We start from the raw sequence: 25,250 nt of genomic DNA on the forward strand, positions 1-25,250 counted from the left end.
GCCCCCGTCTCGGCAGAGGCTCCGCCCAGGCCAGGGATGGCCCCGCCTCCCGCCCCCGCCAAGCAATCGCTCCTCGCGCCTGCGCGAGCCCCGCCCCGAGCCCCGCCCTAGCCCCGCCCCCGTCTCGGCAGAGGCTCCGCCCAGGCCAGGGATGGCCCCGCCTCCCGCCCCCGCCAAGCAATCGCTCCTCGCGCCTGCGCGAGCCCCGCCCCGAGCCCCGCCCTAGCCCCGCCCCGTCTCGGCAGAGGCTCCGCCCAGGCCAGGGATGGCCCCGCCTCCCGCCCCCTCCAAGCAATCGCTCCTCGCGCCTGCGCGAGCCCCGCCCCGAGCCCGCCCTAGCCCCGCCCCCGCCCCGCCCCTAGCCCCGCCCCCGTCGCCGCCCCGAGGCCGTGGCGGGCGGTTCAGGCCGGCCGGAACCTCTCCTCCCGGGCCCGCCCGCCATGACGATCACCTACAGCTGTGTCGCTAATGGCCGAGCGGTCCTAGCGGAGCTGGCCCTGACCGGCGGCTCCTATCAGGTACCGGGGTCCGGACCTCCGCCTGGGCAGGTTCCGCCTCTTCGAGGGTGGTGCCTGCCGGGCCCGCCCCTCAGGACGCTGCGCCGCCCGGCGGTCGGGGCCGAGGCCGGCGGGTCTCGGGCGAGAGCCCCCGCGCTTCCGGGTCGCGGGGCGCGGGGCGCTGGGCGCAGTGCGCCGCCTAGGGGTGGGGGGGGGGGTGGTGCGCGCGCCCCCCTTGGCGTGCACGAGCCGCCGCGTGCAGCTGCGGTTCCAGAGGCCCTTGGAGGTTTTCTCTCCGCCGCGGAACAGTGACTTGCAGTTCAGCCCACATTTATCGAACATGTGCCAGTTGCATAGTCCCGGGGTACAGGTGTAGGGGGCGCAGCGGCGAGGAGAAGACGGGACCTTGATGAGCTCCTTGTCTCGTTAGGACCAGGGGCTGTAGAATTTGTCCGACGGTGCGAAAGTCCTCGGGGGGGATCCCTGGGTGGCGCAGCGGTTTGGCGCCTGCCTTTGGCTCAGGGCGCGATCCTGGAGACCCGGGATCGAATCCCACGTCGGGCTCCCGGTGCATGGAGCCTGCTTCTCCCTCTGCCTGTGTCTCTGCCTCTCTCTCTCTCTCTCTCTCTGTGACTATCATGAATAAATAAAAATTTTTTAAAAAGTTTAAAAAAAAAAAAAAAGAAAGTCCTCGGGGGGAGACGGGTCGAGATTGCTCCTGGGGCTTCAGGATGGTGGCTGCTTGGGGACCACAGCAGGGGTGACTGGGGCGCTTGGCCTAGAAATCTTGTGAGAGTTAGCCTGAGACAGGGAAGGGAAAGGGGAACTCGGTTCGGGTGGAGCAGCACGGTGTGCTTGTTTGGGGAACCCCAAAACCTAAGCGTGGCGAGAGCACAGGGTCGCGGTGCGGGGGGGGCTAAAGATGAGGTCCGGAAAGCGGACAGCGGGTGCTTAACGAAGGGTCGGTCCTATAGTGTGGCTCCTTGTATTGTAGGGAAACTGAGGAGCGATTAAACAGAGGAATGGCAGGATCTGATTCATCTTTGGAAAACCTGGTTTGGTTCCAATATGGGAAGGTGGCGTGGAGGGGAGAAAACCAGTTGGCATGGCATTGTCGTTTCTGTAGGAGCTCAAAGAGCCTGAGCGAAGGGCCGGGACGGTGCAGATGGGAGGGAGGGCGCAGATCCTAGAGAGACTGTGAAAACCACGGGGAACTGGGCCATGCCTAGAATGATTTTCCTTTTTTTTTTCTTTTTTTGATTTCCCCCCCCCCCGCCCCAGGATTATTGAGACCTAATTCACATATGATGGTGTATAAGTTTAAGATGTACTACGTGATGATTTATCAAACATTTTTTTTTCAGGTGGCATTAAACAAGATTGAAATTACAGAAGGAGGAGCAGGATTTTGAAGGAGGAAGTCAGAGGGAATGCAGGGGAGGAGAGTATAGTTTGAAACGGGTTGTAGTTTGTTGCCTGTTGGAAGTGGCCAATCTAGTTGGGTATTTTTTCCTCCACCGGCCAATCTAGTTGGGTATTTCTTCCTCCGCCTTATTCCCAAAAGATTGAGGTCAAAAAAATGTCCAACAAGTAGCGCTCAGAGAGTCATGGCTAACAGTTGAAGCTAGTAGAAGAAGGTAGAAAAGAAAAGTATGAAAGTGAGGAGAGAAGAGGACCAAAAGGCAGAACACTGCAGGAGCAGGGTAGAGAAATGGGGCACCAAATGAGAGCTGTGGGTCCGAAAAGCCAGAGAAGAAAGTTAAAGGAATGGTTTATGCCCCCAAAGAAGTTGAACAAGACTTAAAAAGTGCTCATTGGATCCCCAGTTAGAAAATGATTGATGGTTTTAGGATTAGCAGTTTGGAAAAAGCAGTAGAGGCAAAAGCCCCATTGCTTGAGGCCAACTGAATGGGAGGTGAGGGAATAGGAAGAGTGGAGTTAGACCTTCTCACAAGATTTTAGAAGGGAAGTGAGATAGAGTAAAAGCTGAAGAAGTATGGTCCAGGAAGGGGCCTCACTTTTTAAAACAGGAAAGACTTTCAACGTATGTGGGCTAATGGAAAGGAGAAAAGGTTTACAATAAAAGAGATGAGGTTGGGGATCCCTGGGTGGCGCAGCAGTTTAGCGCCTGCCTTTGGCCCAGGGCGCGATCCTGGAGACCCGGGATCGAATCCCACGTCAGGCTCCCGGTGCATGGAGCCTGCTTCTCCCTCTGCCTGTGTCTCTGCCTCTCTCCCTCTCTCTCTTTCTCTCTCTCTCTCTCTCTGTGTGACTATCATAAAAAAAAAAAAAGAGAGAGAGAGATGAGGTTATTGGTACAGCAAGACCTGAAGGAACAGAAGGCGTAGAATCCAGCGTAGCTGGGCTCCTGAGTTGCTCAGTTGGTTAAGCATCTGCCTTCAGCTCAGGTCATGATCCTGGGGTCCTGGGATTGAGCCTCGCATCAGGCTCCCTGCTCAGTGGGGTGCCTGCGTCTCCTCCCTCTCCCTCAGCTCATGCTCTCTCTCTCTCTCTCTCTCTCTCGCTAGCTCTCTCCCTCTCTCAAATAAATAAATAAAATCTTGAAATTAAGAAAAAAAAAAGGAATCCAGGGTAGCAGTGGAGATGTGAGTCTTGGATTATAGGAATATCCTCTTTATCTCAGGGAATAGAAGAGTGTGGACATAGAGATATAGAACTGGTCTCCTTCTGGGTTCTCCTCTTTGCCAGTCCCTAAGTGCTATGTTCTCCAGGCTTCTGTCTTCACTACTCCTTTAACTTGTCACATTCATTCACATCCATGGACACCTTTACCTTGATCCACTTCCAAAGTAATCTCTCTCCACAGTTACATCACCTAACAGAAGAAGTTCAAACATATCATGTCTGGAACTAATTAAATTTCCCAACAGCTTCCTCCTCATCTGTTTCTCATCTTGCTGAGTGGTTCTACTGAGCCATTCAAGCTGGAAATGAGGAGGCATCTTCCACTTTCTCATCTTCTACACCTTCATATTTGTTCATTTGCCATCCAGTTCTATCAGTTCTGTCTCCTGCATAGGTGTTGAACACATCTTCTTGCTTCTGAACCTTCTAGGCCCTGATTACTTCCCGCCAGAGTTCTTGAAAATGCCTCCTAGACATGATCTCCCAAACTTCAGCCTTGTCCCTCTCGAACCGCCTAAAAGGAAGTATGATGTCACTCTCCTGCTTAAAAACATTTGGTGGTGCCTCATTACATTCAGAATAAAATCCATACTCATTAGCCTGGCATTCGAGACCCTCCTGGTAGGGCTTTTCCACGATTGTCTCCTTCTCTTCCCACACATCCTGGTGCTCCTCCAGCTACCCTGAACTTCACACTCATCTCACCAAGGTCTTTATACCTCCCATTCCCTCTCCATGGAACCCACTTTTCTAAATTTTAACAATATAACCTCTTTTGTGTTTTGTAACTTTTCTCAAAGCCTCCCTGAAGCCTTCTCTATGCCCAGGCTAATTTACATCCCTTTACCAAAGTAGGTAAGGGGCTGAATTGTATTCTTTTTCTGATCCCTTGCAGCCATCAGACTCCTTCAGGGCAGGAACTGTCATCTCTGTCTTTGCAGTGTACAATGCCTAGTGTATAGTAGATTGTCAACAAACGGTTAAGAAGGGAGAAAAACAGAAAGCTGAAGCAGCTCACAAGCCCAGTGGCCTTTCTTTCTGAAGCATGCAGGGAAGTAAGAAAGTAGAAGGACCTGGAGCAGTATGCAGTTGGAGGAAAGGACTAAAGGTTTGGTAAAACTGCTGTGCAGAAGCTGACCAGTGAGAAGTAAAAGAATGACAAGGAGCTTTAAGGAACAGTTTGGGGTTTTTCTTAGATTTTTATTTATTTGAGACAGAGAGAGAAAGCACAAGCATGCAGAGAAGCAGAAGGAGAGGGAGAAGCAGACTCCGTGCTGAGCAGGGAGCCCAATGCAGACACCATCCCAGGACCCCAAGATCATGAAGTGAGCCAAAGGCAGACACTTAACTGACTGAGCCACCCAGGCTATCATGTCTTTCCTCTGGGCTAAGTATTAATGTCACAGATATTTTATATTCATTAGAAAAATATTAGTATCTACCAAAGCGTATTCATGAAATCAAATCCACTGCTATTATAGGGTCCTAGAGCTGGACAGGACCCTAGAGAGCATCTTGCCCAATCCTTACATTCTTCATACAAAACAGACCCAGACAAGTCACTTGTTTTTTTTTGGGGGGGGGGGGGGGTTTGGTTTTTTTTTTAGATTTTACTTATTTATTCATGAGAGACACAGAGAAAGAGAGAGAGGCAGAGACACAGGCAAAGGGAGAAGCAGGCTCCATGCAGGGAGCCGATGTAGGACTTGATCCCGGTCTCCAGGATCACGCCCTGGGCCGAAGGCAAGCACTAAACCGCTGAGCCACCCAGAGATCCCGACAAGTCACTTTCTTAAGATGTGCAACACATTAATTCCAGAAATAGAACTAGAGCCTAGTTTGCCATTCGTTTCACTGCTTCATGTTGCCATTCACTTTGTTTCAAATTTTGCTATGATTTCATTGTGTATATAATCTAAAAGGGACACTTGGTGAAAGCTAGGGGAATATGTTTCAGTGGTGATAATACAGTAATTGAAAGTTTATGTATTCCCTTTATTTTTGTGTTTCTTAGGAAATCTTTCCCTGGATTTTTCAGGCAATACAAGAATTTCAAGTTTTACTTTCTCCTATTAATAAGTTTTACTCAAAAGCTTTTATTTCAAGTGTTATTTTGTGGAAATGGAAAAGTGAATTAGGAATGTGCCTATTTAGGGTGCTTGTGTGACTCAGTTGATTAAGCATCTGACTCTTGTTTTTAGCCCAGGTCATGAGCTCTCAGTTATGAGATCAACCCCGGTGTCATGTTCCACACCCAATACAGTCTGCTTTTGATTCTTTCTCCTTCTCCCTCTGCCCCTATCCACTTGTGTGCTTTCTCTCTTTCTCAAATGAAGGAGGGAGAGGGACATCATCTCATAAGTTGTGAGATCAACACCCCCACACCCCCACCCCCATGCTCTGAGCTCAGCAGGGCATCTGCTTGAGATTCTCTCCCTCTGCCTCTCCACCCACCCCATGCCTGCCCATACGTGTGTGCTCACTCTCTCTCTCTCTCTTTCTCTCACTCTCTCTCTCTCTCACTGTCAAATAAATAAATCTTTAAAAAAAAAAAAAAAAGAAAAAGGAATGTGACTATTCAAGTCTTCCTAGGTAACTTTCAGGTTCCTTTCATACTTCTAAAGTAAATTAATAGGACTCCCTACAATTAACTATATTTAAGATATTATCGATAATCGTTGACATCTCGCACATTTTCCCCCCAGAGAATGAGCCTGACAAGATACAGATATAAGAGATCTTGACAATTCTGTTTCATAGAAAGAAATCAGTGAATAATACTGAATAAAAATTTTTATCTTAATCAAACTAAAGAAAGAAGAATGCAAAGAAAGGAAAAGAGAGAGAGAGAAAAGGGGGGAAGGGAAGAAAAGGAGGAAGGAAGAGAGGAAGAAAGAAAAAAGAGAAAAGGAAAAAGAAAGAAAAAAAAGGAAAGGAAGGAAGCAAGAAAAAAAGGAAAAGGAAAGGAAGGAAGAAAGAAAGATAAATGCTTGGGATATTCAGAGAATAAGAGTTGAATACTTTTTTTAAGATTGATTGATTGATTTTAGAGAGGGAGAGAAAGTACAGTTGGGGACAAAAAGAGAAGGAGAGAATCTCAAGCAGACTCCCTGCTAAGCATGGACCACCCCACCTTCCCACCCCCCAACACAAGCTTCAATCTCATGACCCTGAGATCATGATCTGAGCCAAAATCAAGAGTTAGACACTTAACCATGAGCCGCTCAGGTGCCCCAAGGGCTGAATACCTTTTTTTTTTAATACTTTTAATCCATTAACATTTTTAGGATGTTTCTAGTCACTGAAAAGATATTTGATTAATACTGCTTCCTAGCCTTAAAGCCATGTGTAAGATGTGACTCTAAGATTGATTAGTGCAACCTGTATTTGCGTATTATAAGTATACACAGAAGTATATGTATATTTGTATAATTTTAATATTTTCCTTCAGATTCAAATGAATATTTCATAACTTGCCTCTTACCACACATTCTGACTACCCATTAGTTCTAGTGAACACTTGTTCTTTAATAAACCAATCAGACCATTAGTAAATTTAGGGAGAGGAAAAATTAAAGATATTACAATGTTACACAAAATAAATGCTGATAATTTATTTTTAGGAAGCAGCAGCAACAGTGCTTAGACTAGTGCTTCTTAGAGCTGAACAGAAGACCATAATTCAGATGGGAAGGTAAGGTATATTCTTATTTTTTTTAAGATTTTATTTATTTATGAAAGACACACAGAGAGAAAGAAAGAGACCTTGGCAGAGAGAGAAGCAGGCTCCATGCAGGAAGCCTGATGTGGGACTTGATCCTGGGACTCCGGGATCACACCCTGAGCCAAAGGCAGACACTTAACCACTGAGCCACCCAGGTGTCCTGGTAAGATATATTCTTATAAAAGTCTGCTTTTTTTTTTTTTTTAAGTCTGCTTTTTAACAATAATAATGACGTGCAACATTAGTTGCACGTGCTCTCAATTGAACCCTCAGAACGGAAAACTTCTGTATATAAAAGTGTAAGATCAAATGAGAGTGATTAATACCAAATTCAGCATAGTGGTTACCTCTGCAATGGGAAGGGAGAAAAATGGAGTTGGGGAAGAGTATACATACAACATTAATTGTATCTGTAAGATTTTAACCAGATGGTGGGTCTAAGGTATTCTTGTTATCTTATTCTCCACTCTTTTTTAGTATACCCAAAATATTTCATTAATAAAAAAGAAAACTTCCATTTGAAAAATCTTTAATAAGACCATTCTAAGCTATACTTTGGACATTACATAGTATGGTCTAACCCAGTCTTGACAACATTTTGCTAGTAAAAGAAGAGGTGGGAAATAAGAGCATCTATTACTTTTAGACTCATCATTGTTTTTTTAAGAGTAAGTTTGTTTTGGGCAGCCCCAGTGGCGCAGCCGTTTAGCGCCGCCTGCAACCCAGGGCGTGATCCTGGAGACCCTGGATCAAGTCCCACATCAGGCTTCCTGCATGGAGCCTGCTTCTCCCTCTGCCTGTGTCTCTGCCTCTCTCTCTCTGTGTCTCTCATGAATAAATAAATAAAATCTTTAAAAAAAAAAAAGTTTGTTTTAAGCTTTATATTGTAGAATAAAACAAAATATAAAAACCACATCAAGAGAAAATACAGCCTTATTAAGCTTTAAAAGGGAACCTCCCCACCAACTGCAGCTACCACCTATGGCAAAAATATGGAATACTGCCAGCCATCCCCAAAACTCCCCACCGTGCATCCTGTCCCATCCACAGCTTCCTTCCTTTCCCCCAAATCAACCACCATTCCAACCCCTATAGTAGTGACTTACCCTGGGTCTTCACTGCCTCAGCACCTAAATATGCAACCTCAGACACAAGAGCCTAATCCTACCCAGTTTTTTTTTTTTATCTCTTTAATCTATATTTCCTCCCTGCATCCTTTTCCTTTCCTTACAGTTCATCATTGAAGATCCTGTAGAGTGTAGAGTTTCCCACATTCTGGTTTCACTGATTGCATATTCAGAATGCATTTCACGATGTTTTAAGCAGCTGGATCCACAGGCTGGATCCCTTCGGCAAGACTCTGGGTGTTTTTTTCCATCAGATGGTACATGTGTCTGCTTATATCTCCTTTTGACATGCTAAGAGCCAGTGGTATTCCTTGCCTGCACCATAGAGCCATTCATTTATTGGGGAGTGCAAAATGGTGATATTCTAGTTTGTTCCCTCTTATTAGCCAGCATGATTTCAAAAAGAGATGCTTTTCCCATCTACTATTTGCTTGCCTATATTGTGCATTCTAATTGAATCATTTGAAGACCTCTTCCTGAACTCCTGCTTCATATATCCAACTGCCTATTCTGCATCTCTTTTGGATGTCTGATGGGCATCTCAAACTCCTGTCCAAAACCAAGCCTTCTCCTACAGTCTTCCACATACCACTTTTCCAGTTCCTCAGGCCTGAAACCTTTTTTTTTTTTCCTGAAACCTTTATGATCCTTGACTTTTGTCTCCTTGACATCTAAACCCAATCCATTAACAAATCGTGTTGCCCTTCCCTTCCAAATATATCCAGAATCCGACTGCCTCTAGTACTACTATAGGAACCACACCATCATCATCTCCTGTCTGGGTTATTCCATACAAAGTTAGGTTCATTTTTGTAATTGTGGGTTTTTTTTTTTTTAAGGATTTCTCTCTTAAAATTTGATTAATAGCATTTTATAATTATGCAAAACATGCATGTGGCTCCAAAGTCAAATTAAGAAAACAGGTTTTCTTTAAGAAGTCTAATTTTCGTTCCTTTCCTCTCCACACTGTTCTCTCTTCCCCCTAGACAGGTTATCCTAGACAGATAACCATTTTAACAAAGTTTTCAGTTTGTCATTTTCTTTTTCTTTTATTTTTTTTTCTTTTATTTTCTATAAGGGACACATGCATATATGTGCATTTCCCTTCAGGGAGTATATGAGAATGATAGACAAGTGGTAATACATCATACACACTTTTCCTCCTCTTGCTTTTGTTAGTTATGGTGTATCCTGGACATCAGGTATTTGTGGGTTTGTTTTTGTTTTTGTTTTTGTTTTTCATTTTTAAAGGTGGTTTCTGAATGTTACTCACTAATAACATACTAAGCATAAATGTAAAATATCTCTTCCCTCACACCCAATATCAATTTACTTCAAATCACATATATAACTTTTAGAGAGATGATAGAATTAGCAACTCGTTTTCAACAAACATTCCTCCCAATTTGGAAATAAAAATATTGGGCAGCCCTGGTGGCTCAGCGGTTTAGCACCACCTTCAGCCCGGTACCTGATCCTGGAGACCTGGGATCGAGTCCCACGTTGGGCTCCCTGCATGGAGCCTGTTTCTCCGTCTGCCTGTGTCTCTGCCTCTCTCTCTCTCTCTCTCTCTCTCTCTCTCTCTGTCTGTCTGTCTGTCTCTCATGAATAAATAAATGAAAATCTTAAAAAAAAAGAAATAAAAATATTTTCCAAGTGGAGAGTATGTGTATGAATCAATATCATCATTAAAAATATTTGTAGGGACACCTGGGTGGCTCAGTGGTAATAATAAATAAAATCTTAAAAAATATAAATATTTGTAGCATATTGTATTCATGATATGATATGAAGGATTTACACTAAAAGGGCAGGCACATACTTTAAATTTTCTGCCTTTGGGATTATCTTTTCTCCCTGTTTCTGAGCTTTGTCATTTTGTGTATATCCAGTTTAGCATTTGACCAAGTCTGTCACCCACTAACCATTTGGATATATAGTGTTCAGAAAGACTAGATTAAAAGTCTAGGCACCAAGCAACTATTTTTGTTGCCAGATTTTTAAATTTTCTGGATTGTTGAGCAGTAAAGATGAAGGCACTTTCCAAGAGTTTTCTAGCTTTCTAATATGTGACCCTGAGAAGGCATAAAAGGTCAGATAAGATACACTTTCACATACTGTAGAGGACTTTAATTTCCCCCTCCCCAATTAATCCTGTTCCTCAGAATATTTAGTATTGGCAGTTCATAACTTTTAAATTCTAATCTATCATAATAGAAAGCCAAGAAGTACCAAAATTAAATATGTCTACCTAAAGATACAGGGATAGTAAAAATCAATGAATATAGTATTTTCTATTTGATGAGAATCTTTTTTTTTAAGATTTTATTTGTTTATTCATGAGAGAGAGAGGCAGAGACATAGGCAGAGGGAGAAGCAGGCTCTCTGCAGGAGCTCAATGTGGGACTCGATCCTGGGACCCCAGGATCATGCCCCGGGTCAAAGGCAGATGTTCAACCGCTGAGCCACTCAAGGCATTCTTATTTGATGAGAATCTTGATTCAGTCTTGTAATGAGAGATATCTATCAAAGCCATTTTAAATATAGATAGATAAATAGATGGATAGACTTTTCTCTCCATTGAATTTCATTTTTATTGATGAAATTTTAAATATACTAATTTTATAGTTTTTATTTAACATAATTTCTCACATGTATGAAAGATTTTCTAATTCTCATTATAAAAAGTTATATAGCTTGTACACTACTGCTGAGAGCTTGAAAATAAAATTAGATTCTCTGCGAGGGTATTTAATTTCTCCAATGTTATCATGTAAATGAATGTATTCTTTTCAAGCTTTGTCTATCATACTCTCTTTATTGATGGAATCACTTACCTATGTGCTACAGACAATGCCTTGGATACCATAACACCATCTGCATTTCTTACAAATGTAAGTAATTTCTTATACTACTTTAAGGACTTTTTCAATTATTGAAAGTATGAGGTCTTTGTTTTATAGTATGTTAGTAATAGTGTCACTAACCAAAAGCAGATCACTTATTTGTCTATAAAAGAGAGCTATTAATGACCTTCAGAGATTTCTCCTTTTTTTTGACCTTCGGAGATTTCTTACACCTATTCTTCATCTGCCGTTTCCACACTTCTCCCGACCCTAAAGCAACGTCTGCAAAAGACTACCTTACAGATCTATTAGACTCTCTCTTTGTATTTATTTTATTCTTTAAAAATAAGAAAAATTAAATTTTACTAACACTTAATATATCTTTTCAATAGCATGCATATTTAATTTACAAATGGGGCGCCTGGGTGGCTCAGTTGGTTAAGCATCCAACTCTCGATTTTGGCAGGTCATGATCGCAGGATCATGGGATCCCTATATCAAGCTCCCCACCCAGCAGGGAGTCTGCTTGGGATTCTCTTTCTGCCTTTTTCCCATTTGTGCATGTTCGCTCTCGCTCTTGCTCTCTCTCCCTCTCTAAATAAATATTTTTTAGAATAAATAACAAATAAATAAATAAAAATCACTAATGGAAAAATTAGTCAGCAATGCTACATAGTTACTAACAGTTATTCTCCAGTCATATTCATGAATCATGCATATATCTTGTTAGTGAACTGTCTTGCTTTAACAAAACTCAAACTGTAACCAGATATAGAATCAAGGATTATAAGGACTAATATTGTAATTCACTCTTCAGATACACCTTGATAATTGCTAGAGTCTAGATGGTAAACACTGTTAGCAATTTAAGTGACTATCCTCTAATTTTTTTCTCCCTCTGCTATTATGAGAAAACATCCCAACTTTACCATCTTTCCAAAACCAGATGATACCAAACTGCCAACCACATAAATTTTACCACTGTTTCTGGGGAATACAACATTGAGTACAAACAACTGCAAGAATTCCTTCTTGAGACTTTGAAACGTCCTATAACAACCATAAGCCTTTGAAAGATAGTATCATGACATTTAGTTGGGATTGTTTCATTATCACTGAATGGATTTTGAGGGGAGGAGCAGGAGGGCAAAATGAGAAACACTTATTTTAGAAAATATCATGGAATCCCATCTTTCTTTGTCTGCCAGAGGTGAGCATCTGCTCTTCCCCTCAAGCCCTCAGGCATACGAAAGACTCAAAGTGGTATCTGTGGTCTCTCTGTATGAGGTTGTGATCTGTACTACAGCAGTGGAGAAGACTGGGAAGGCACAGTTTTCATAAATACTGCACCTTTGATTAGAAAGGACACCCTGCCACCGAAAAGCTAGAAATAGTGTGGAAATGGAATATTCTTTTATTTCACATTTCTGCCAGACTTTGCTTCAAATAAGCATTTGCTCTGTAATTCTCCAGTTGAAATTATCTATGTAGGTTAAATATTTCTATTAATGTCCCCAGGTTAGTGATACTTTTCTGAGAAATCCTTTGATGTCGCAAGAACATTTTTCTCCTTCAAATGCCGTTGCTGCAGATTTTCAACAAGTATTAGGAAAGTATATGGTATGTAACCTCCAACTGTACTCCTCAGCATTATATTACAGCTGAGAAAATAGTTTGGAGTTAGGAGATAAGAGCTATAAAAATGAGTGAGAACTGAGAACTTCTACCTTTATATAATGGTAAAGAATGATATCCTCAATATATTGATCAGTGAATAAAACAAGATAGAGAAAGTATGTATGGCATACTATTATTTGCTTACCATTCTTATTTGCAACCATTTAAGAAAGAGGGAATAAATACAAATATATGTATTTGTTTGTTACAGTAAAAAAAAAAAAAAGAGAGAGAGAGAGAGGGGTCAAAAAAAGGATAAACCAAAAATATTTTAATCATTGCCTATGTAGGGATGGGGTACAGGAATAGAAACTAGGCCTCCCTGAATGAAACTTGTTTTGCAGATTTGACTTTGGAACCATGTAAGTATTTTATATAATCATAAAATACTATTACATTAAATATATTTTTTAAAGATTTTATTTATTCATGAGAGACACAGAGAGAGAGAGGCAGAGACACAGGCAGAGGGAGAAGCAGGCTCCACGCAGGGAGCCTGATGTGGGACTTGATCCTGGGACTCCCAAGATCACGCCCTGGGCCAAAGGCAGGCGCCAAACCACTGAGCCACTGGGATCCCCTATTACATTAAATATTTAAAAATAGTCCCTAGAGTGAAATAAGACAATCATAAGAGGACAAATACTATGTGATTCTACTTATATGAAATACCTAACGTAGTGAGATTTATAGAGACAAAAAGTAGAATGATTGTTGCCAGAGCCTGGGGGAAAGGGATGAAGAGGAATTAGTATTTAATGGGTACAGAGTTTCAGTCTGGGAACATGGAAAAAGTTCTAGAGATGGTGGTCGTGATAATTGCACAACAATGTGAATATATTTAATGCCACTGAACTATACAGTTAAAAATCTATACAATTACAATTATAAATTTTGCTATATATATTTTACCGTAATAATGTTTTTAATTTTAAAAAGTAATGCCTAAAACTCAAGAAAAGAACCTTATTGTGTATCAAGTTGATGGCTTAAAAACAGAAAAATTTATTTCAAGCAACTTTAAAACACAATAATTTGATTGTATATTCCTAGTGAGATTATACCTTAATGACAAAAGAACTAAAAATAAATCTTAAAGTATTTCTTTTCAAGTGTCACATCGTTATTGCTATTCTAAAATTGGTTTATATAGATATGTTACTTTGAGTAATAAAGTTAATGTCATTAGGAATCAAGATATTCAGCAAGAGTTGCAAATATAAAGACAAAGAATTAAGTAAAACCTTATCCTAAATTTTAATTGAAAATTAGTATTTTTTTAAGATTTTATTTATTTATTCATGGCAGACAGAGAGAGAGAGAGGCAGAGACACAGGCAGAGGGAAAAACAGGCTCCATGCAGGGAGCCTGATGTGGGACTTGACCCCAGGTCTCCAGGATCACACCCCAGGCTGAAGGCGGTGCTAAACCTCTGGGCCACCGGGGCTGCCCAGAAATTAGTATTTTTAAAAGAAAACCAAATTTTGAAATTTTTTAATTGAAAATGGAATATCGAAAGTTTTTTCTTTGTAAATAAAAAGATTTTATTTTTAAGTAATCTCTACACTCGACATGGGTCTCAAACTCATGGCCCCAATATCAAGAGTTGCATGCTCCATCACTGAGCCAGCCAGGTGCCCCCAAAATTTTTTCATTGAAAACACATCACATGATGTATTTTCTCTTTTAAAAAAAATCTGGGGATCCCTGGGTGGCGCAGCGGTTTAGCGCCTGCCTTTGGCCCAGGGCGCGATCCTGGAGACCAGGGATCGAATCCCACGTCGGGCTCCCGGTACAGGGAGCCTGCTTCTCCCTCTGCCTGTGTCTCTGCCTGTGTCTCTGCCTGTGTCTCTGCCTCTCTCTCTCTCTCTCTCTCTCTGTGACTATCATAAATAAATAAAAATTTAAAAAAAAATCTGTTTTCTAGCCTATTGAAAACCATTAGAAATAATGACCAACCCAGAAGCAATGTGCCCCTTTAGCATCTAGATTATTGTCTCCAAATACCATTTTACACTAAAAGGAACCAGGCCTGATTGCAGGAATCGGGCAGGAAATGTATAAACCAGAAGCATTTTGTCATACCAGAAGCAACGAAGCTTCAAAGTTCACTGTGCTCATGTCAAAAGACTTAGGAGCTAAAAAAAAAAAAAAAAAAAAAGACTTAGGAGCTAATTTGAAGAGCCTAACACTAGTCAGTAATAGAATAACTTGAGCATCAAAAAGAGTAATAACTGTAGTGGATTGTAGCACATCAAATGTGTTAAATTCCTTGAGTTTCAAGATACTATCAAAGACCAAATAATCCCTCATCAGTCAACTCTGGAAGATACTGAAGATCCACCTCATCATTCCGAAAACTAATAAATAAAAGACTCAACCATTTTTTCTGACTTTCCTATATGAACTATACCTCAAAGAAAACAAGTAATTGACTAGGGAAAAGTTTTTTGTTTTTTTTTTTGTTTTTTTGTTTTTGTTTTTGTTTTTGTTTTTTTTTGGTCTTTATAGAAGTATTCTAGCTTTCATAAACAAAGGAGAGGTGATAAATTTCACTATTTTATAATCCCTGATGAAATAATGGATCTAGGCAGTCATCATTGATGACTGAAAAAAATTAGGTGTGGGATGCCTGGGTGGCTCAGTGGTTGTGTGCCTGCCCTTGGCTCAGGTCATGATCCTGAGATCCAGGATCGAGTCCCGCATCAGGCTCCCCATGAGAATCCTGCTTCTCCCTCTGCCTGTGTCTCTGCCCCTCTCTCTCAGTCTGTGTCTCTCATGAATAAGTAAATAAATAAATCTTAAAAAAAAAATTAGGTGAAAAGCTGATGAGGAACCTCATAACAGATTAAATGGGCTCAAAACACCTAAACCCATTTATTCCTAAATTCACAATAAGGGGTGATTGATCATTAACTATGTTTCTTAATATTACACAATCAATGGTATACAGCACACATCTGAAGTATGCTTGCCCAAAACATCAAACTTGAATATGAGCAAGCCTTTATATCTACCAGTTTATAGGAAATAGATCAGTGACCACATTAAATGATCCCACAGCAACACAATCAGCAAAATCCAGAATATAAGAAAATCTACAAGGGAGATAATCCAATTTCTTCAGCAAATAAATTGCAACAGGGAGAAAGTTAAAGAGAAGTCATAGATTAAAAGAGATTTACACATATCAACTAAATGTGGACTTTGGATTCTGATCAACAAAACAAATATTTTTTTAAAAAACGGATTTTTTAAATAAATTTGTACACAAACTGAATGATGATATTAAGGAATCTATGTAGATGTGATAATGTCTTATTTTTTTATTTTTTTATTTATTTCTTTTTAAGATTTTATTTATTTATTCATGATAGACACAGAGAGAGAGAGAGAGAGAGGCAGAGACACAGGCAGAGGGAGAAGCAGGCATCATACAAAGAGCCTGACGTGGGACTCGATCCAGGGTCTCCAGGATCACTCCCTGGGCTCCAGGCAGCGCTAAACCGCTGCGCCACTGGGGCTGCCCTGTTGTCTTATTTTTAAGAAAATTGAGGTCATATCTTTTAGAGATACAAACTGAAGCATTTACAGATTAAAACGATGTAATGTCTGGGATTTGCTTTGAAATAATATATTTGGGGAAGGGGTAATCAGTAGTACAAGTGAAACAAGATTGACCATGTGTTGATACTAGGTGATGGATACATAGAGATTGATTATACTGTTCATTCTACATTTGTATATGTTTGAACTTTTCCATAATAAAATATTCTAAGTATACCTGTTTTAGTTTTCTATCTCTAGATCTAACAAATTCTACAAATCAACAGCCTAAAACAGCACACACTTATCTCATAGTTCGTATGGGGCAGGAATCTAGGCCCCACTTAACAGGTTCTTTTCTCAGAGTCTCAGAAAACTACGGCAAGTGTCCTCAGCGAGGCTGTGTTCTCATCCAGAAGATCTGGGGAAGATTCTGCTTCCAGGCTCATTCAGAGCCTGTTGCGGAATTCATTTCCCTAGATCTGTGCCAGGGTTGCAGCTTTTTGCTGGCTGTTGGCCAGGGGACATCCTCAGGTCCTAGAAACTGATAACAGTGCCTTGCCATTTTGCCATTCTCAGGAAGGTCACTTGCTTCTCAAGGCCAGCAGAAGGCATCTATCTCCCTACTCCAGTTTACTAAGTATTATATAATGTGACATGATCACGGGAGTGACATCCCATCACCTTTGCAATTAGTTGGAAGCAAGTCATACTTGGTTGGGTGGGGGTTGGGGGGTGACAAGGATGTGACGCATTGGGCAGTCACCATAGGACACCACAATGTCTGAAAAATAATTAAGGATAGATGCTTTTATATTAAATTCATACATTTTCTTATGAATTCTGCATATTCAGTATAGCCAAAATATATTAGTGGTATAGCTCCTTGAAAACTAGTTACCATGAGAAAATATGCACATTTTAAGCAGTTAACACATCTGACATCAAAGAAATTTCTGTTTAACATTTATAAACTAATCCGGTAAGCATTAAATATGTAGAAAATTTTATAAAAGTTGTTGAATTTCTTACACAATAGTTAACAAAATAAAAATACTTTTGAGAGATTTAAATATATGTGTGTGTGTGTGTTGTATAGAAGCTGAATGTCAATGAACTATGAATACATTATCTTAGCAAAACAAATGATTCCTTTAGGTTAAAAAAGACTAAGCATTTTTTAAAAGGACAGAAAGAGAAAAAAAGGAACAAAAAGAAAAATTAAAACCATTCATCTTAACCTGATTATATCTACAAAGACCTTATTTCCAGATAAGGTCACATTCACAGGTATCTGATGTTAGGAATTGAACATATCTTTCTGAGGGGAACACAATTCACCTAGCAAACTCCTCTTTCTACATTTACCCATTGAGCTCCTCGCAGAACAATTCTAAGTTGTATGGGCCCATAACCAGCAAGATCAGAGTTCTGTTTAAGGTGGATTTAAAGGGCACCTGGGTGGCTCAGTCAATTGAACATCTGCCTTTGGCTCAGGTCATGAACCCAGGATTCTGGGATCAAGCCCCACATCAGGCTCTCTGCTCAGTGGGGAGTCTGCTTCTCCCCGTCTCCCCTCTGCTCCTATTCTCTATCTCTCCCTCTCAAATAAATAAGTCATATCTTTTTAAAAAGTACTTTATATAGTGGTTTGGGAATTAAATGAGTTAATATGTGTGAAGTGCTTAAAACAGTACCTGGCACATGCTAAGTGTTCAGTAAGTTATTATTTTAATATGGTTCTGCAATTGCGGCTTACTTTTTTAACATAACGCTCTATTGTAGAGATCGTTTTTGTTAATACAGATAAAATAGAAGACAAAAATAGGAACAAAGGACAAGAACAATAAATGGAAAACAGTAACAAATATGGTAGATATTAGATCAACTATATCAATAATTACTTTAAAAGTTAGTGATCTAAGTCAAGAGACAGAGATTGTCAGGTTGGATCAAAAAACTGTCAAGAGAATGAGAAGACAAGTCACAGACTGGGGAAAAAATATTTACAAAAGACACATTATCGGGACTCCAGGGTGGCTCAGTTGGTTAAACATCTGCCTTCGGCTCCAGTCATGATCCCAGGGTCCTGGGATCAAGCCCTGTGTTGAGCTCCCGGCTCAGCAATGAGTCTGCTTCTCCCTCTCCCCCTGTTCCTGCTCACTCACTCTTTCTCTCTCACTTGCTCATTCTCTCTCCAATAAATAAAATCTTTTTTAAAAGAGACCTCTGTTACCCAGAATACACAAAGAACTCTGAAAACTCAACAATAAGATGATAACCTGATTAAAAATTGGGCCAAAGGAGCACCTGGCTGGCTCAGTAGGTGGGTCATGTGACTCTTGATCTTAGGGTTGTGCTTTTGAGCCCCATATTGGATGTAGAGATTACTTTAAAAAAAAATAGTCTCTTTATAAAATGAGCCAGTGACCTGAGTAGATGCCTCACCAAAGATCTACAAGTGGCAAACAAACATGAAAAGATACTCAACATCATACATCATTAGGGAATTGCAAATTAAACCAACAATAAAATACTCCTACACACCTATTAGAAGGGCCAAAATTCAAAACACTGGCAACACCTAATACTGACAAGGAGGTGGCAAAATAGTAACTCATACTCACTGCTGATGGGAATGCATAATGGTACAGTCGCTTTGGAAGACAGTTTGGCAGTCTCTTACAAAACTAAACATATTCTTACCATACAATCCAGCAATCACACCCTTGGTGTTTACATAAGTTGAAAAATTACGTCCACACAAACATCTGTATTCAAGTATTATAGCAGCTTTATTAATAATTGCCAAAACATGGAAGCAACCAAAATGTCTTTCCATAGGTAAATGGATAAACTTGTGGTACATCCAAACAACTAACTATGATTCAACACTAAAAAGAAATGAGCAATCAAGCCCTGAAAAGATATGGGAGAATCTTAAGTGCATATCACTAAGTGAAAGAAGCCAATACAAAAAGGCTACTTAATTCCAACTATATGACATTCTGGAAAAAACAAAGCTATGGTGACAGTAAAAAGAGCAATTGCTGCCAGGGCTTAGGTGCATGAATCAATGGAGCACAAAGGATTTTAACGCCAGTAAAACTGTTCTGTATGATACTATCCTGGTGGATACATGTCATACATTGACCAAACTCTAAACTATGGGCTTTGGGTAATGATGTGTCCATGTAGGATCATCCATTGGAGCAAATGTACCACTCTGGCATGGGATGTTGATAGAAATCTGGGGGTGAAGGAGGTGGAGGGGATAAGGGTATGTGAGAACTCTATACTTTACACTCAATTTTATTGTGATCCTAAAATTTCTCTTTAAAAATCTATGTATATAAATAAACAACTTAAATTTTAAAAAAAAAAGACTTCCACCACTGATTGAATACATTGAAATATTGCTCTCCCGTCCACCTCTTCCCTTTTCTTAGCAAGATTAAGGTGGGACAATCTGAAGCTTAGTTGATTCCTTATGCTGAAAAGCAAGTGAAATGTACCTTTGATACTTTTGTTCAATTTGTAAAACATATTATAGATTTTAATTATAGAAAATATTATTTATATTATATTTCATTTCTATATAGATGAAATACAATAAAAATCAAGATGGTAGCTCAATATCTACATTGAAGAGTCAAGTAACTGATGTAAAAAATATTATGTCCCAAAATATTGATGAAATTTTGGAAAGCGAAAAAAGATTGAATATCTACACTGATAGAACCAGTTATCTCCAAACAACTGTAAGTGATGCTCTCGTCTTGGTATCTAAATAGTGTTCTAAGCCTTGAGACAAATGGCTAAAAGCAAATGCATTCCAGGGATACCGTGAGATAATCCTATGTCGCCAAACTATGGCTTTATCAAAAAATTATTAGAATGCAACTAAAGTATTTTTTTAATTATAAAACAATGAAAATTTTAAAACCCATTAAAGTAGTAGGTGGCTATTTGCATAACATATATTTCTTACATTAATAAATACACAGGTTAATCAACAAATAAATTTCAAGGACCAAAAAAAAGAGGGAGAACTAACCAAAAAATGGGTTGAGAAAGTTACCAACTGCAATGTGTGGGCCTTATTTGGAATTTAATTCAAACAAATTATAAAAATGAAAATTTATAACTTCGTGAGATAATTAGATGTTTGAACTCTGACTAGATATTAGATGACATTAAGGAATATTACTAGTTTTTAACTGTGATAATGGTATTGTGGTTATGCTTTAAAAAGAGTCATTACTGGGGATCCCTGGGTGGCGCAGCGGTTTAGCGCCTGACTTTGGCCCAGGACGCGATCCTGGAGACCCGGCATCGAATCCCACATCGGGCTCCCAGTATGTCTGCCTATGTCTCTGCCTCTCTCTCTCTGTGTGTGTGACTATCATAAATAAATAAAAATTTAAAAAATAAAAAAATAAGAAAAAGTCATTACTTATTAGAGATACATATTAAAATATTTTGAGTCAATTTATATGATGTCTGAGATTAGCTTCAGAACAATTCAGGAATAGAATGGGGTATAAATGAAACAAAATTGGCCATAAATTGATAACTGTTAAAACTGGATGTTGAAGGTGCCTGGGTGGATCAGTTGGTTGAGCGTCTGCCTTCAGCTCAGGTCATGATCCAGGAGTCCTGGGACTGAGCCCTGTGTCAGGCTGTCTACTCAACAGGGAATCTGTTCCTCCTTCTCCCTCTGTCCCCCCACCCAGCTCATGCACTCTCTCTCTCTCAAACAAATAAATAAAATATTCAAAAACCCAGATATTGGGCAGCCCCGGTGTCTCAGAGGTTTAGTGCCGCCTTCAGCCCAGGGCATGATCCTGGAGACCCAGGATGGAGTCCCACATCAGGCTCTCTGCATGGAGCCTGCTCCTCCCTCTGCCTGTGTCTGTTCCTCTGTGTGTGTGTGTGTCTCGTGAATAAATAAATAAAATCTTAAAAAATAAAAAATAATAAATAATAACCCAGATATTTGGGCACCCGGGTGCTAGGTGGTTGAGCATCTGCCTTTGGCTCAGGTCATGATCCCAGGGTCCTGGGATCAGGTCCCAAATCAGGCTCCCAGTAGGGAGCCTGCTTCTTTCTCTGCCTGTGTCTCTGCCTCTCTGTGTGTCTCATGAATAAATAAATAAAATCTTTTTTTTTTTAAATGGATATTGAATATATAAGGGGTTCATTATCCCATTCTGTCAACTTCTGTATATATTCAAAATTCTCTCAATCAGTAATAGTTAATTACCTTAGGGTATTTTAAATTTTATTTTTTACAGATTTTTTTTCTAGAATACCTTCTAGTTCCATCCACATCACTGCCAATGGCAAGATTTCCAATTTTTGATGGCTGCGTAGTATTCCACTGTGTGTGTGTGTGTGTGTGTGTGTGTGTGTGTGTATCTATCCATTCATCTGTCAACAAACATCTGGGCTCTCTCCATAGTTTGGGTATTATGAACATTGCTGCTATAAACATTGGGGTGCAGGTGCCCCTTTGGATCACTACGTTTGTATCTTTGGGTTAAATACCCAGTAGTGCAATTGTTGGGTCATAGGGTAGCTCTATTTTCAACTTTTTCAGGAACCTCCATACTGTTTTCCAGAATGGTGGCACCAGCTTGCATTCCCACCAACAGTGTAGGAGACTTCCCCCTTCTCCACACCCTCACCAACATCTGTCGTTTCCTGACTTGCTCACTTTTGCCATTCTGACTGGTGTGAGGTGGTATCTCAGTGTAGTTTTGGTTTATATTTCCCTGAGTGATGTTGAGCGCTAAAAAAATGTGTGTGTCTATTGGACATTTGTATGTCTTCTTTGGAGAAATGTCTGTTCATGTCTTCTGCCCATTTCTTGATTGGATTATTTTTTCTTTCCATGTTGAGTTTTATAAATTCTTTATAGATCTTGGATACTAGCCCTTTATCTGATCTGTCATTTGCAAATATCTTCTCCCATTTTGTTGGTTGTCTTTTGGTTTTGTCGACTGTTTCCTTTGCTGTGCAAAAGCTTTTTATCTTGATGAAGTCCCAATAATTTATTTCTGCCTTTTGTTCCCTTGCCTTTGTAGACATACCTAGCAAGAAGTTGATGCAGCCGAGGTCACAGAGGTTGCTGCCTGTGGTCTCCTCTAGGATTTTGATGGATTCCTGTCTCACATTTAGATCTTTCATTATTTTTTAATGTATTTTTGTGTATGATGTAAGGAAATGATCTAGTTTCATTCTTCTTCATGTGGCTATCCAATTTTGCCAACACTATTTGTTGAAGAAACTGTTTTTTTTCCCCCATTGGATATTCTTTCCTGTTTTGTCAAAGATAAGTTGACCATAGAGTTGGGGATCCATTTCTGGGTTCCCTTTTCTGTTGCTTTGATCTATGTGTCTATTTTTGTGCCAGTACCATACTGTCTTGATGATTACAGCTTTGTAATAGAGCTTGAAGTCCAGTTTTGGTTTTTTCAACATTCCTTTGGCTATTCAGGGTCTTTTCTGGTTCCATACAAATTTTAGGATTATTTGGGGTGTCTGGGTGGCTCAGCGGTTGAGCGGCTGCCTTTCACTCAGGTAGTGATCTCAGGGCTCTGGGATCGAGTCCCACATCGGGCTCCCCACAGGGAGCCTGCTTCTCCTTCTGCCTGTGTCTCTGCCTCTCTTTGTGTCTTTCATGAATAAATAAAATCTTTTTTAAAAAATTAGTATTATTTGTTTCAGCTCTGTGAAAAAAGTTGATGGTATTTTGATAGAGATTGCTAATTTTTTCACTTTTAGGAACAATTTATTAAGATATTACTTACATAAAATAATATTCACCCACTTTGTAGACTTTGATAAATTGTGGTACTTGTGTACACTTGTGTAATCACAATCAGGTTATAGAATAGCTCTGTCATTTTTTTTAAGATTTTTTATTTATTTAACAGAAAGAGCACAAGCAGGGAGAACAACAGAAGGAGAGGGAGAAGCAGGCTCCCCCACTGAGCAAGGAACCTGATGTGGGGCTCAATCCCAGGACCCTGGGATCATGACCTGAGCTGAAGGCAGACGCTTAACCAACTGAGCCACCTAGGCACCCCTAGCTCTTTGATCTTAAAGTTTTTCTCATGCCCTTTGCAGTTAACTCTTCCCTCATTCCCGGCCCCAGCCCACCACTGATCTGTTTCCTGTCCCTATGCTGTTGCCTTTTCTACTTTTGGCAATAAACTTTCCTAAGTTTGTTGGAAATGGTCCTGTCCCCATTATATATTCATGCCTCCATTGTCGTAGATTAATTGACCATATAACTGTGGGTTTATTTCTGGGTTCTCTATTCTGTTCTATTGATCCATGTGTCTGTTTTTGTGCGAATACCATACTTTTTTGAATATTATAGCTTATATGTGGAATCTAAAAAATAAAACAAATGAACAAACAAAACAGAACAGACTCATAAATACAAAGAACAGACTGGTTGTTGCCAGAGAGGAGGGTTTGGGAAGAATGAGCAAAATAGATGAAAGGGAGGGGTGCCTGGGTGGCTCATTTGGTTAAGCGTCTGCCTTCAGCTCAGGTCATGATCCCAGGGTCCTGGGATTGAGCCCCACATCAGGTTCCTTGCTCCTTGGGGGAGCCTGCTTCTCCCTCTCCTTCTGTTGTTCTCCCTGCTTCTGCTCTCTCTTTCTGTTAAATAAATTAAAAATCTTAAAAAAAAAAATGACAGAGCTATTCTATAACCTTGGCTTTTGCTCAGATCATGATCTCAGGGTCATAAGATCAAGCCCCATATAGGGCTCACGCTCAGTGTGGAGTCTGCTTGAGATTCTTTCCCTCTCCCTATCCCTCCCCTTCTGTTCCACTCCTGCTCGCTCTGTCTCTCTCAAATTAATTAATTAATTGATTGATTAATTAATAAGATTATTTTTAAAATATGTGAAGGGAATAAGAGATACAAACTTTCACTTATAAAATGAATCACAGAGGGGTACCTAGGTAGCTCAGTCAATTAAGCATCTGACTCTTGATTTTGGCTCACGTCATGATATCAGAGTTGTGAGTTGGAGCCCCGAGTCAGGCCCATGCTGGGCATAGAATCTGCTTAAGATTCTCTCTCCCTGGACAGGTTTAGTGCCTTCAGCCCAGGGCGTGATCCTGGAGACCTGGGATTGAGTCCCACTTCAGGCTTCCTGCATGGAGCCTGCTTCTCCCTCTGCCTGTATCTCTGCCTCTCTCTCTCTCTCTCTGTGTCTCTCATTAATAAATAAATAAAACCTTAAAAAAAAAAAAAGATTTTCTCCCGCCCTATCCCTCTCACCTTCCTCCTTCTAAAGAAAAAAATCACAGAGATGAAAAGTATAGCATAGGGAATACAGTCAATAATATTGTAATGATGTTTCATGGTTTCATGGTTATTGGTGGTGGCTACACTTATGGTGAGTATTAAATAATGTACACAATTGTAATATCACCATGTTGTACACCTGAAACTAATATAACACTGCATGTCAACTATCCTTCAATAATAAAAACTTAATAAGATAAAGTAAAATGTGAGTATTATATATAGCCTTCATTATTTTTTAATATTTATTTATTTATTTTTAGAGAGAGAGAGTGCATTCAAGAGAGCAGGGGAAAGGGCAGAGGGAGAGAAGTCTCAAGCAGACTCTCAACTGAGCACAGAGCCCGACTTGGGGCACAAGCTCACAGCCTTGGGAAAATGACCTGTGCCAAAAATCAAGAGTTAGATGCTTAACTGATGGAGCCACCCGGCCACCCCTATCTATAGTCTTCTTAAACCCTCCCATCATGTGCCTTTGACCACACAGGGTAGAGTCCAACCCCCCTAACATAAGGAGCTTCTTCTGACTATATTTCTGGTCATATCACCAAGAGACCAATCTTGCAATTTATAAATTTCAAAAAATAACAAACTATTTGTAGGTCTCCAAAATACGTGTTGCATTATTTTACACCTTAATACATGCTGTTCCCTCTCTTTTTCCTTGCCCTAAAAACTTCTACTCACTCATCAAAACCCAAATCAAGGGTCATCTCCTCATTGCCCAGACTGAGTTTATCACTCTCTTATCTCTGCCATCCCTGCAACTTTTATTGATTGATTTATTCAAAAAATATCTTTTGAGGATCTGCTGTCTGCCAGGCTCTATATGAAGAATTAAGAATATTTTTT

The 25,250-nt window shown here is 40.3% G+C and overlaps 1 protein-coding gene across 9 annotated transcripts in view; it reads left to right on the plus strand.

Annotated features, from left to right (window-relative positions):
* The first annotated feature begins 360 nt into the window (after positions 1–360).
* The window catches only part of LOC140623448 (uncharacterized), a 78,214-nt gene continuing 53,324 nt past the window's right edge, over positions 361–25,250 (plus strand). For 5 of the 9 annotated variants that reach the window (XM_072809908.1, XM_072809909.1, XM_072809907.1 and 2 more), the window contains exons 1-5: positions 361–518; positions 6,767–6,837; positions 10,792–10,888; positions 12,359–12,460; positions 19,666–19,824. In XM_072809908.1, coding sequence (XP_072666009.1) covers positions 441–518; positions 6,767–6,837; positions 10,792–10,888; positions 12,359–12,460; positions 19,666–19,824 — 507 coding nt within the window. In that variant the 5' untranslated portion in view covers positions 361–440. The remainder of the gene's footprint in view (positions 519–6,766; positions 6,838–10,791; positions 10,889–12,358; positions 12,461–19,665; positions 19,825–25,250) is intronic. The other 4 variants (XM_072809913.1, XM_072809914.1, XM_072809911.1 and 1 more) reach the window with 3 other exon arrangements.

This window comes from Canis lupus, chromosome 33 (genome assembly GCF_048164855.1).
Source record: "Canis lupus baileyi chromosome 33, mCanLup2.hap1, whole genome shotgun sequence".
Lineage (NCBI taxonomy): Eukaryota > Metazoa > Chordata > Mammalia > Carnivora > Canidae > Canis > Canis lupus.